The sequence below is a fragment of the Vanacampus margaritifer genome, chromosome 11 (assembly GCF_051991255.1).
Source record: "Vanacampus margaritifer isolate UIUO_Vmar chromosome 11, RoL_Vmar_1.0, whole genome shotgun sequence".
NCBI lineage: Eukaryota > Metazoa > Chordata > Actinopteri > Syngnathiformes > Syngnathidae > Vanacampus > Vanacampus margaritifer.
The window spans coordinates 16,108,174-16,122,160 of record NC_135442.1 but is presented as its reverse complement, the minus strand read 5'-3'; the positions used below and the strand labels follow the sequence as shown (position 1 = coordinate 16,122,160).

General features: G+C 40.4%; 1 protein-coding gene across 4 annotated transcripts in view; it reads left to right on the top strand.

Moving 5' to 3' along the window:
* Nucleotides 1–13,640, top strand: part of lmo7a (LIM domain 7a) — a 70,790-nt gene extending 57,150 nt beyond the window's left edge. For 2 of the 4 annotated variants that reach the window (XM_077579143.1, XM_077579146.1), the window contains 14 exons: nt 831–992; nt 2,965–3,134; nt 3,205–3,262; nt 3,354–3,410; nt 4,517–4,542; nt 4,666–4,773; nt 5,341–5,427; nt 6,930–7,540; nt 9,723–9,763; nt 10,580–10,757; nt 10,885–11,193; nt 11,545–11,653; nt 12,577–12,679; nt 13,069–13,640. In XM_077579143.1, the coding sequence (XP_077435269.1) occupies nt 831–992; nt 2,965–3,134; nt 3,205–3,262; nt 3,354–3,410; nt 4,517–4,542; nt 4,666–4,773; nt 5,341–5,427; nt 6,930–7,540; nt 9,723–9,763; nt 10,580–10,757; nt 10,885–11,193; nt 11,545–11,653; nt 12,577–12,679; nt 13,069–13,091 (2,042 nt within the window). In that variant the 3' untranslated portion in view covers nt 13,092–13,640. The remainder of the gene's footprint in view (nt 1–830; nt 993–2,964; nt 3,135–3,204; nt 3,263–3,353; nt 3,411–4,516; nt 4,543–4,665; nt 4,774–5,340; nt 5,428–6,929; nt 7,541–9,722; nt 9,764–10,579; nt 10,758–10,884; nt 11,194–11,544; nt 11,654–12,576; nt 12,680–13,068) is intronic. The other 2 variants (XM_077579145.1, XM_077579144.1) reach the window with 2 other exon arrangements.
* The last annotated feature ends 347 nt before the right edge of the window (nt 13,641–13,987 follow it).

The window sequence follows — 13,987 nt, the reverse complement described above, 5'->3', positions numbered from 1 at the left end:
CAAAAGCATTGGAGATCCTCAAACACTTTGGTGCTTTCACACAGTGGTCAACCCGATTGGTAACACACATTTTGAGTAGTTAATTTCTATTAAATGATTCACTCCCCCACATTTTTACTGAAGCAACCCCCTGATGCCGGCTGTTTTACTGGATTTTGACTGATTTTGCAAGGCCCACAGAATATTCTGTTCTAATGCTATAAAGAATGGAACCTACCAAAAGATAGATTAGGGTCTCTTCTTTCATCTGTTTCTGTTTTCCAGCTATTAGCATTAGAATATAGCAAATTTTCATCATTATTCACAAACCTGTTGAAAACACTGGCAAAAAGAGCTTGTTGCATGGCCTTGGTTGATCTCTTATACTCTGCTGCCACCTGCTGGCCGTTTTTTGTAATACCTACCATTGTGTTAAGTGACCTCTACATGTCAGAAGCTGTTTCAAAGCCTTTTCTATGCTCTAGAATAAAATAAAATAAAATAAAATAAACATGAAAAAACGTTTAAGTACGTTTTTGGGAGTGCAGGACAAATTATTTAAAAAAACGTATTTATACGTTATTGGTTTTGAATGAATAAAAAATATCAGTAGGCAGCAACTAAAGCCATGCTGAGACCGTGCAGAAGAAAAGTGTACGTATGGCTGCTGTGTATCAGCATGTTTTCTAGTCCACTGCAGTTAAGGCCTATGTAGGGCAGCATCTTTCTGGGACAGCTCTCCCAGGCCCGAGCCTCCCTTTTTGACTGCCCCATCTCCACAATGCTAGCTAGCTTCATACATGAGTTTAAAGTTCGGCTCTGACACAGTCCTACTTTGTTGTCTCACACAGGCAGCCCAGCTGAAATGTTTCAGTTGCAGGCTGGGGACGAGGTGCTGACAGTGAACGGCCACCGGGTGGCGGACATGAGCTACCTGGACTGGAAGGCCAGCTTGAACCGGGCTCTTCAAGAGGGCAGTTTGGTGATGGACATTAGGCGTTATGGCAAGAGCAGTGAGTCATACACACAGTGCGTGTGTGGGGGGCGGGCCTACCGGATTTAGACCATTTAATCAACACGGAAACTGTAAAGACAAAAGTATTGGGACATTACAGGAATTGAAAAGGGAAGAAATTACTGACGACCTTTGCTGATGTAGCTTCAATCTTTGTGTTCACTCCCATAGATTTATGTTTTTGAAACGAGGGAGAAATCCATAGTATACCCATGTAAACACGTGGTGAACATGTAAACTTCGCACGGAAAAATCAGAGCATAGATTTGAACATAAAAAATCAGAACATTTTTAAATTCATAGTCCCATTTCTGTGTGACATCACAAGCACACTCTAAACTTTTACACAGCGTAATTTAAAAAAAAAAGAGAAGTTTATCTTGGCTATTATTGGGGCACGTGCGTGCGTGCGTGCGTGCGTGCGTGCGTGCGTGTGCGCACGCATGTCCGTTAATGAGACGCATTAAGGTGGTCGCATTCCCGGACTGACATTGTCGCTTGCGCTCCTCACGTTGCTTAAATGATTGTGACACTCTAAATTGGACCATAAAGTGTTTGTTGAATCATGCGTGAATAATCCCATGACAACCCTGTGGGAGGAGGCACCTCACGCCAACACTCATGTGACTGTGTTGACCATCCATAGTTTTCATTTCTACTTTTGTTTCCTCTGTGGACATTTTCTTGCATTCTTCCACTTGCCAGTTTCTTTATTTTTGTGGTCCTTTCTTGTCTTATCAGCATTCTCACTGTTTTGCTTGTGGTGGTAGCAACAACTCAACTCGAGTTCACTTTTTTTCTCCCAGTGTTGGTCTGGCAGGATTACTGGGATACTAGCGCCACATGACTCGTGAGAAATTGTGAAAGTGAAACTAGTGTGGCCCACACTGGAGGGCAGACCTTAACCATGTTTGAGCTGATAAAGAAAAAAATGGCCGTTTCTGACCACATTATGGTGAGCCTTCACTTTGACAACAATGAGAAAGTAGATAGCAATTAATGGCCTCTATTGTGAAGCCAAAACATAAATGCATATGATGGGGATGTCAACATAAGTTAACCTAAACAACAAGACTCTCAACATCTCAAATCATAATATGTGGTTCACAAAAGTGGGGACAGAGTTCCAGAGTTTACTGCTCTGATATGAAAATCCTGACTTACTTCCTGTTAAAATAAGTTACTTCCATTTTCACAGACCAGGATAATTTACCTTTTTTTCTCAGGCAGAAATAGAAAGTCGTCCCGTTTTTATTGAAAATTACAGGAACATTTTTAGTTTTTGCTGTCCAGTCATTCATGATATCAACCTGCTAACAATCAGCAATAACCTGTGCTTGGTGGAGATAATTGGGATAAAGAAGCACATTGAGACAAACTTTAGGTCACTGTCATTAAAAATGTCCCCGTTAACTTTGTCAGTAGTGTACGCACTGCAATACAGTTTCATTTAAATCTCATATGATTTGCTGATACGTCTCACACATTGTGGATTTTTTAAAAGTACTAATTTATGGACATTGAATGTAAACATCTTTGATAGACCCCCTCCAGTGCTGTGAAATCAAATCACCATTTAAAAAACCAAAACAAAACTGTATTTAATGTTTACTTGGGTTGTCCATCCATTTTCTTAACTGCTTTGTCTGATATTTACATTTGTTTGATCATTTAAAGTGGGGGCATTTGAGAAGAGAGCAACTTGGAAAGTTGTCATGAACAAACAAATGTGTTTAGCTCATTGGTTTTAGCACACAATATATGTTATTTGTCTAATGACTGGCCTGTTCCTAACTCTTTGTGGGTGGATGATAGCTGTCATATGCTTCATGGCTGAGGAAGATGGTTTCTCTGTCCCGTTCCCCTCTGCTGCTTTCTATGACAACACTTGCCCCTTGCTCCTCGGCCTTTGGCTTCCTGGTTGCCACTAAAACACACAAAAAACATGTTGCTATATTGTCTGCATGCAGACTGGGACAGAGATCCATCTTCCCCGCCATTTAAAGGCCATAAGACCATCAATCTGACCAGTCCGGATCATCCCATACTTGTAGGTTTCCCTGATGCCGGTGCCGCCAACATGCTGGATTTCACTTCGCTCACTGACACGTCCACCAAGTTGGCCACCCACTCTGTGGTGGTAAGTGGACGGCCAAATCCTCACGGCTGTTTGTCCGCCTGATTTTTACTGAAGGGCTACCTTTGCGCAGGATATGGCTTCCAATGGCGTTGATGGTGGTTACCCCAAAGTGTCCATGACGACAAAAGGTAAGAACATGCCGCTAATTGAAGTAATGGGGACATATTAATTGTATGTTTTTCCTCTGATTAAACCTTATTTCTCCCATCTTCTGTGTAGAATCAGAGCCCATTTCTATGATAAACTTAAAACGGAGGTCAGAGTTTTTTGAGAAAGGTAATAAAAACATGTTTTAGAAGAGGGTTGGGCCTGTTTTTTATGCTTTTATCTCATGAAGCAATCTCTCAAACTTGGAGTGATTTACTTTGCATGCTTTATTAATTGAAATACAACTGAATGAAAATGGAGTCCTCCCAGGATGCCTTTTGGGACCCCTTCTTTCCTTGATCTTGTCTGGTTTCAGAGGTCTTTCTTTCCTTTTTCAGACATCTCAGGGTCAAGGGTCAATGCGCTGGTCTTCCTCTGTGGTAAGCAGAGTATTGACTTGACCTCAGCACCACTACATTGAGGCCATACTGTTCAAGCTTTCGCATTTGAGAGGAAGACCCTCAAAAACAATTTTACCTTCAATACAGCAAAATGAATAGAACACTTCCTTTCAAAAATACTTTGTGGGTGAAATGTGTATACATTTTTGGTAAGTTTTCAATTCATAGTAAAATAAAAAATATTACATTTGAGTCTAAAATCGTTTATTAAATAAAATAATATCCACTGAGCAAAACAATATATATTTTTAATGGCAACAGTTTTCATAGAGAGTAAAATTAACCTTTTTTTAATGGCAACATTTTGTGATTTGGGTGCAAAAAAATGGGTGAATAGTATGTCAGACCTAAAAGCAAACATTTTTTCTTCTTGTGATGTGTTTCTTTCCTTCTTATGCACACTTTTTTTTGTTTTACTTTGCTATGCTTATTAAAAGCATACAGTCTTCCTGCCACGATCTCAGCATGTTCAACCTTCTTCTTCTCTTCTTCTGCATGCTGATGGTGTGCTTATGCAACTCGATCATGCTCTTCTACATTTTCTTTCCCCATTCACACCAATGGATCTCTGATGACCATCAACATTTGATGTATATTGAGTGATGTTGAGTGGAGAGAATCAATAAGTCTGAATGGGGCGAACCTGACATTTGTTTGTTTCTTATGGCTTGGTTGTTCTCATTGTCACTTTTCATGGTCAATTGGTGCTTGGCTGGGCAATTAAAGGTAAATAAGCCTGCCATCAGCCTGTTAATGTGGTAGATGGCCTACAGGGTGCCTTGAATTAATCTTCCATGGTGCATGACACAAATATATATTTTGTCTTTTGTCAAGGAGCATCAGACTCCGCCATGCCAGATGTAAGTACCAGCATCAGTGCGTTAATGTTCAATACAGCCCTTGAATTAGATTAGCTCCTTTCATACTATATGTATTGCAGTATAATGTCGATTTTCAAAGAGCCTTATCCTCTCCATCCGTAGATACCAGTTCCGCCAATCGCTGCGCCGTCGGCTCGCTGGACTTGGGATCCAGAAGACGAGCGCAGGAGGCAGGAGAAGTGGCAGAAGGAGCAGGAGCGCCAACTACAGGTCAATTTAAACATCCATCCATCCATCCATTTTCTTGGCCGCTTTTCCTCACAAGGGTCGCGGGGGTGCTGGAGCCTATCCCAGCTGGCTTCGGGCAGTAGGCAGGGTGCACCCTGAACTGGTTGCCAGCCAATCGCAGGGCCAATTTAAACATTGAAGACAAATTAATTAAAGGGATACTTGACTCATTGAGCCATTTTCAGCAGTACTTAGTTAATATTTTGCCCCAAATTTGTTTGATAACGGCATTATTTTTCATGAACAATTAATACCTTTAAAAACTATTTTTTCCACTTGCTATCGACTGAGAATGACATCACCTGTGCTGAGGAAATAGGTAACGACTAATCACGGCTCACCTGTTTTCTGGGTTTGGTCAGCAATGTGAGCCATAATTGGTCGTAACCTGTTTCCTGAGCACGGGTGATATCATCGTCAGTCGACAGCAAATGGCAAAGTTAGTTTTTAAAGGTGTTAATTGTTGACAAATGAATGAAAAATGGCCCAACGAGTCAAGTATCCCTTTAAGGTTTTGAAAAGGTGTCAATGTTTTTGTTTTTCATGCAGGAGAAATATAAGCTTGACCAGGAAAAACTGCAGGAGCAGTGGACAAAAGCCCAGCAGGGGATCTCCAGCAGTGTTCTACAACCCGAGGTACCATATTTAAACTGTTAGACTCAATTGTATACTAAACATTAAATTCATTACATTTACGCTATCCAATCCTCTAATTTTGAGCAGCGTTGTTGTTTTTTTAAAAGGAAAAAAAAGGGCTGAAATTGGCCTGAATTTTTTTACGACAAAAGAGAGGAAATATATCAATCTAATGCTCCTAATATAAGATATTTAAAAATGATTGTATTAGATTGTTGACTAATAGCAATTAATACATTAAATGATGTACTTACCTTACATGTAAATTGTATTAAAATAGTCAAATCTCCAAATTGTATTCGTTTTTAATAATACAAAAGCCATTGCATAACAGTAAGATGATATTTTTCTGTCAGATAGTAATATACATATTGAATTAAACTATTTACTTGTCTTACATATACTTACATTGTTGCTGTGTAGATTAAATGAAATCTGTTTTTGCATCCAACCGCAGAAATTAAATCAAAAGTATACAATCCATTGAATGAATAGCCATTTTACACAAGGTTAAAGAATCATTGAACAAGAATGCTTTGTTATTTTTGTATAATTCATTGATTGTTCTATACCTGACCTATTGTATTAAAATGTGGTGGTGTGCAGCTAAAACCTACACTGAATCCATCTTACTTTTACAAAAATGTGCTATTCGTGTTGTTTGCGGTTGTGCATACAGAGACCACACTAATCCATTATTTATACAACTAAGAACTTTAAAATTTAATGAATTGATGGAGTTTAACCGCCTTAAAATATTGTATGAAATCCCTCGTGAAATTTTACCAGTTAATATACAAACAAAATGTATAGAAAAAATAAATATAGAACAAAATAAAAAGAAAGATGTATTTCAACTCAAGGTGTCAGTGTGTGGAACAATCTGGATTGTAAAACAAAATCTTTAAAAAAAAGTATAAAATCACAATTACTGCAAAAATATATATAGCACAAGGACACAGTTGAATTATTTTGTAGTGTTGTTACACTGAAAGCGTCTTGACCTCTCGCTGTCATTCATTTTGTGTTGTTTTTTGTTTTGTTTTTCGAGTTGATCAGGATCAGACAAAACAAGTTTTAGTTCTTTCTGTCCCCTTTCATTTCTTTTACTTTACTTTGAATCTGAATATTGCTTTATATTGTCTTTTACAAATGAATGAATGATTGATCGATCGATCGATTGATTGATTGAAATACTAACTAAATTGTATATAATGTAATTATTTGTAACCCAGCAGAGCAAGTTTATGACTACTTAACTATGATTCTTCTATATTAGTTGGCGAGTATACATAGAGGTTGATATTTTGCTTTTAGCTTTCCTTAAATTGAACCCCAGGATAACATTATGGACAGAATACACAATAAAAATTCCCCTTTAGATTTGTTCCACTGTCTATAACTTCACAGGAAGTAAGAACTATTTGCTTGTGGTCCCACTTCCTTTTGAATAGAAAACACCATCATGTGTTCAATTACACACATTTCTGTGTCTCCTGCAGCCTGTGGGCCCAAATTTCGCCTACCAAGAGCTGGAGCGAGAGAGGCTGGAGCAAGAGAGGAAGAGGAGGCAGGAGGAGGAGGAGGCGCGCATTAAACTGGAGATGGAGAGGAAGCGGACAGAGGAGGAGTTTGAGCGCCAGAGGCAGGAGATGAGGAGGCGGGAGGAGGAACTAGAGCGAGAGAAACAGGAGGTAGAGAGGAAGAGGAGGGAGCAGGAGCAGGAGCTGGAGCGCCAGAGGCAGGAGATGAGGAGGAGAGAAGAGGAGCTGGAGCGCCAAAGGCAGCAGGAGGAGAGGAAGAGGAGGGAGGAAGAGCTGGAGCGCCAAAGGCAGCAGGAGGAGGAATGGAAGAGGAGGGAGGAGGATCTTGAACGCTTGAAGCTGGAGGAGGAGAGGAAGAAGAGGGAAGTGGAGGAGGCGCACCAAAGGCAGTTGGAAGAGGAGAGGAGAAGAAGCAGGGAGAAGGAGGAAGGGGAGAGGAAGCAGAGGGAAGAGGAGGAGTTGCTGTGGCAGAGGAGAAGAGAGGCAGAGAAGGAGGAACTGAGGAGGAAGCTGGCGGACGCAGAAGAGCAGCAGCGGCGAGAGAGAGAGTTTGCCATGGAGGACCAACGGTCATTATTTTTTATATTAACTCATTAAAACCCCAAACCATAATAATATGTTTTTTTAATACTTTGTCCTTTACTCCCCAAAAAGTATTTATACGTGTTTTTCTTTAAATGTTTTTTTTTTTATGGTAGAGCATGCAGAAGGCTTTGATACAGCTTCTGACATGAAAAGGACGCTTAAAGTAATGGTAGTTATTCCAAAAAATGGCCAGCAGGTGGCAGCAGATTATGAGATCAGCCAGGGCCATGTTGCAACAAGCTCTTTTTGCCAGTGTTTTCAGCAGGTTTGGGACTAATAATGAAATTGAGCTATATTCTAATGCTAATTGCTGCAAAACGGAAAAAGATACAAATATACTTTTTTTTTTCCTGATGAAAGAAGAGACTAATCTTTCTTTTGGTATGTTCCATATTTTTATAGCAATAGCACAGATTATTCTGTGGACCTTGCAAAATCAGTCAAAATCCAGTAAAATAGCTGGGAGCGAAGAGGTTTGCTTCAGTGAAAATGGAGTGAATGAGTTAAGATAAAGCAATAATGTATAATAATTAGTGCTGTCAAAGTTAAAGTGTTGACTGGTTAATTAATCACAAAGAATTATCACATTAATCATGAATTAACGTAGATTAATCACACTATTAATTTTGAACATAGATTATCCTTTAGCGTGACAGCGGATCGCTGCGTTTAAGGTAGCACAGGTTGTGTTTGAGCAATAAACATAATTACATGCATTAAAGTAAAGCATTTAATACATGTTTCACATTTAGAATATTTGTTCATGTCAAAACATTGGGGTATTTTTTTTTTCCATTTAAAATTCTGCAAGTAATCAACTGATTAGAAAAAAAGGAGGGTGAGCGTGTGCAGTGGATCAAAAAAAAAATTCTTATGACATCCTCATAACATTAAATGTCAAAAGAATCAACACATAACCGGTGCTCTTCAAATTTGGATGGATTTTTTTTTTTTAATAAACAAGCCTTTTTTATTAAGCAATTAATCGTGATGAATCAAAATTTTAAGGGGTGATTAATATGATGAAAAAATGTAATCGTTTGACAGCTCTAATAATGATAGAAAACAATTGGATACAAATCAAACGTTTAAAAACAATAGATGTATAATAAAATAGAAACTACATAAACAAATGAGGATTTTTCTTAAAGGCATATGACAGAAAGTTTCCAAATTTAGTAGCAAAAAAACAGGAACGTAATGGTATGTTTACAGTTAAAAGGTTAATAGTAATTCTGTAAACATATCAAATAGTGAACAAAGGTGAAAAATAGCTTTTAATAGTACAGTATATAAATTGTTTCCTCGCCCACCTGAGCAATATCTCCATCAAGCTGAGGTCCTCTACAGAGGCCTGGGAGCTTGAGGATTCTGCTCAGCTTCTTAGCTGTTACCGGCATTGCACTTTTCTACATAGAGACATCGGATGTTGTTCCTGATATCTGCCGGAGCCGTCCACCAGGCTTGGGGGTTACTGCCCCGAGTGCCCCAACCACTACTGGCATCAATGTTGCCTTTACCACACATTTTCTCTGTTTTTCCTTAGTATTTTTACATCTTCCTTTTTTCCAGTTGTTGTTGCTATCAATCGGGATTGCTACATCGATCACGACTGCTGTCTTTTGATGTTTATCCACCACAGCTGTGTCAGGCTGGGTGGCCAACAACAGTTTGTCAGTCATTCCATGGCAGTCCATCTGGCTCCTTCTCCTTATTGGGCTTGTGTTGCCTGAGGCATTTACTAAGCAGGTCGTTACTGGGGGGCATCATCTTGATCTGTCCTGGTAGGCCAGTTTTTTCCTCCTGGCTGGTGCCTATGAATCGTTAAAAATATATATACCGTATATAATTATAAAAACAGGCAAGTATATACATCTTTAGTAACAGTAGTGTAACTTTGCAGTCAAATATTATGTAAAACAGTACGTTTACAAACAAGTTAATGGCAAACAAATCTTTCCAAAAGTTTTCATAATAAATAATAGGACAAATGGCAAAAGTCACAGCAATGGTAAGTTTGCAAATAAATCCAACATCAAACATAAATGTCTAAAAGACTAATCGTTGATAGTTGGTAAACAAATCAAAAACCAAGTTTCCAAATAAACCCTAAAGATGTAGAGGAAAAAGCATGTCAATTTTAATTGTGTTCTTTTTTTCCCCCAGGTCTATGTCACTTGAGAATGAAGAAAGACTTCCGAGCAGAGGTCAGTGATTCAAGTGTTAAAATACACTTAGCAATTGTACATAATACTTTTAATGGAGTGCACTGAGGCACACGTAAACGTCAATTGTGCGACGCTGTAGGTGTGTTTGTGCATCGGGGCGGCATGGCCCAGTGGCTGCTGGAGGAGCAGGCCAAGAGCACACGTGACAAAGTGGCCCATGGTCAATGGGCCGCAAGCGAGTTGCAGAAGGGGAGGAGGAACATCCTCAATGCCATGAGATACAGGGAGCCTGAGAGAGGTCGGCTCCCGCCCCCGCAATGTGATCGGCCTCTGAATCAAAACGTTCCAATCAGCATGCCAATCAGACAATCCAAATCACAATTGATGGACTTGACCAAATCTGGCTGGTAAATCTCAGTCAGTATTGAACCCCAGGATAACGATGTGGACACACTACACAAATAAAAATCCTTTCGATTCATTCCACAGTCCTAAGAACTAAGTCTTTAGAATGGACTGAAACCAGATTCGGGATACGTGTGAACGAGCAATATTGCTGGACGCGAGTGAACTGTTGCTAGGTTACACACAGGTGCACTCTATCATCATAAGTCATTTAGGTCAACATTTTATCTGGAGTCAGTTGGCTGCACTGAGAGAAAAGGGGGTGAATAAGTTTGCATGACCTATTTCTCAATATTTATTTGTAAAAAAAAAAAAAAGAAAAAGTTTCTATTTCATGATTGTGTCCCACTTGGTGTTGATTCTTCTTCTTATCAAAAAATATCTCCATGTTTGAAGGCTGCAATGTGGCAACATGTCATTCAAAGGGGGCTAATACTTACTTCTTTGCAGTGACGGGCGGCGATGTGGTCGACGCAAAGGGTTCACAGCCGCCATCGCAGGCCGAGCTCCAACGCCAGCAACTCTTGAACGACATGAAGAAGAAGACTAACTTGCTGACGGACAGCAGCTGGATCCGCCAACGCTCGGCTACCACCCCTGGCCGCGAGGACCTGCCATCGACGCGCAGGTATGTCGAGCGGCCTGGCGGCGGTGCTGGTGGTGCTGGTGTGGGCTCGCTAACACCCAGGTACGCAGGTTGTGGGTTTCCATTCTGGGGCTAACTGGCAAAATTGGGCGCGGGGTTGGCTTTGCAGGAGCGGCTCTCTTGACCACCTGGATAACCGCCTCAACTCCTGCCGTTCGTCGTGGACACCCAGGAGCGACTCCTATATTACAAACGACTCCCGGCCGCACTCCGCCCTCTCCGGCAGCGCTCCCTTTTATGGTGGCGGGTTGACGGGGACGCGGTCGGGCTCTAGTACCCTGCCCCCCAATTTCCGGGGCCCGGCAGCGGGAACGACCCCCTGGTCTCGACAGTCGTCGTCCCCTTCGCCGTCTTCTCTGTCTCCCACCACCTCGCCAGAACTTGGTTCTGACGCAGGTGGTCGGCAGCAGCGCAGCAGGTAAAGTGGGCTTGGCTGGCGTTTGAACGGAGGTGATGCCGCAGCTTTCGTGAGTTCTGGCGAAAGCTTCTGCGTTTAGTTGCAAATGATTTTTTTTTTTTTTCTTTATTTCAGACTGTTTCTGCAAAAACTTGTTTGTTTACAACATGTTGTATCCATTTTGGGCATTCATCAACAAGCAAACTGATTTTTAAGTAACAAAGCACTTTTTCTCTTTTTCAAGAAAATGTTTGCCATTAAAAAGATCAGTTTCCACTTTCTGTCAGTTGCTGTAGTTGTGTTGAAATATCATCCGTAAGTGTCAGTGACTGTGTGCGCTTCCAAACGTCCATCCTGTGCGTTGTGATGCAGGTCAGTGAGCGGTAAGAAAGTATGTACGTTGTGTGACACGGCGCTGGGAAAAGGAGCCGCCATGATCATCGAGTCCCTCGGGCTCTGTTATCATTTGACCTGTTTTAAGGTGAGATCTTCTTCACACATTCGGACTATCTCACACTTTTCTTTATCTTGAAAGTCCAAGATAAAGTCAATCTCAACCTTCGTCTTAATTGCCTTTTCCACTTCCCTTGACCAAATATTTCTATCTTTTCTAAATTCATCCGGACGTCATCCCACCTCTCTTTTGTGTTGTTTTGTTATGTCTTTCTGAGGTTCTTGCCCTTCCTGCTTTTTCTGTGATTGTGAAAATAATAATTTCATAACTTGTGGTTGTTACATGTCATCGTTTATCGCATTAAAACGGGTTTGGTTAGGGTTAGTCAGTTACATATTTAGTTCACCAACTATTTAATCGGTCAGCTAATTGGTCAATACATTAGTTGGCTGGTTCTATTGTTAGTCAATCAGCTAGTTAGTTTGATTGATTGGTTGGTTGGTTAGTCAGTCAGTTGGTCAGCTAGATATTTAGCTAAACAGTTAGTTGGAAGATATTCGCAGGTTAGCTAACTGATCAGTATTCAGTAATGTAGTTAGCCAGCTAATCAGTTAGTCAACTGGTTGGTTGGTCAGCCAATCTGTTCTTTAGTTAGTTAGTCAGTCAGGTTGTTCGTTTGTAGTTTGTTGGGTGGTTAATAATTGGTCAATATGTTAGCTGGTCATCTACATGGTTGTCAGCTAATTGATTAGTAAATTAGGCAAGCAATCCTTTATTTAGTTGGACAGTAAGCAGGTTAGTTAGTTAGTTAGTTAGCCAGCAGGTTAGCTAGATAGATAGATAGATAGATAGATAGATAGATAGATAGATAGATAGATAGATAGATAGATAGATAGATAGTTAAAAATGTCTATTGTCAGTCAGTTATTGGAATTATTATAAATAAAAAAAATAAAAATAAAAAGATTTCTTCCTGAAATGTATTGTTTCAACGTTGTGTTTGTTTCCAGTGCATCGACTGCAAGTCGACCCTTGGGGGATCGGAAGCTGGGGCTGAAGTCCGAATCCGAAACAAACAACTCTACTGTAACTCCTGCTACATGCGATTCAAAAGTAAGGCAAAGTCCTACCACCTTTCTTCTTCTTTTCCTCTTTCCACTCGTGGCAACTCATTGTCAGGGTTGTCTAGCTGTCTAATTGTCTCTGTAGTCAGTCCGTTTTGGTTAGTAAGCTATAGTTACCAGGTTTGTCTGTCAGTTTAATTAGTTGGTTTTGGTTAATCTGACTGTCAGATAGTTGGTTAGCTGGTTAGTTTGTCTGTTACTCAAGATTTAAAAAAAAATAATAAAAAATTACCAGGTTGTTACATGGAGCAGAATGGACTTTTATTCAGCCCCTTTGAATCCTGCCAAGCAAAAAGCACCCGCGCTCACAGTCACATGTGACATTGCTGCACCTGCCTGTAAGCTAAATTTCAAAGTTTTGTGACGTGTCTCTTCCAGCTGGCCAGCCCACCTCGATGTGACTTGAGGGTTCTCCAGAAGATTGACGAGGAGACAACGAGCGACAACAACCCATGATGCCTCCCCTGGCTCCACATGGCCCACTTCCGTATCTTCATTCCTGAGATTCGAATCATTGTGCTGTTTTTTGTTTTTTTGTTTTGTTCTTTCTAGCCCATGGGTAAGAATGGTGTATTTTTTATGCGCAAGAGCGGTTTCATATACGGCCAAGATGAACATTAATTCTATCATAATAAAGATCATATATTTCCATAAATGTAAAATGGCCCTGGGAGGAAAAAGGCTCCTCACCCCCTGCTCTATATCTTACTACAACATCTTCCTTTTATTATTATTTTTTTTTTAATGAAAAATAACACTTCTTCCCACTAGTTGTGTTCAGTGTTCATCCGCCTACTTATGTGCCTATATGTCTGCAACAGGGAGAAGTAATTAAGATTACTATTATCATTATCCAGACTGTATTTAATGAGACGGATTATTACACAGGTTGTGAAGAATATATATGTGATGATGGCATACAGATTTGTAAATAAAGACTTTAACGCTGATCGTGGACTCGTGTAATTGTGCTGTCTGATGATTCCAGGTGTCTGGGTGGAATTTCAATGAGGCAATTTGTCACGCCCATTTGATTCCGCCAGCGGCATCGCATGACACTTTTGATAAGCCATCTCCACAAATCCTAATAATCTCGCCACCGAAGCTGTTACACGAGATCCAATTTGCAATGAGCGTTTATTGAATATTCATACCCCTGCCTCTCTTGCTTCCGCGACAAAAAGGTAGGAAATTGTCCTTGTCGTTGCGTAATTGAGAATAAGACTGGAATGGAAATGAGTCAGAAGGGGGTGCGGAATTGGCTCTTTCAGTCTTACTGTGGACTGAGGAGACGTCT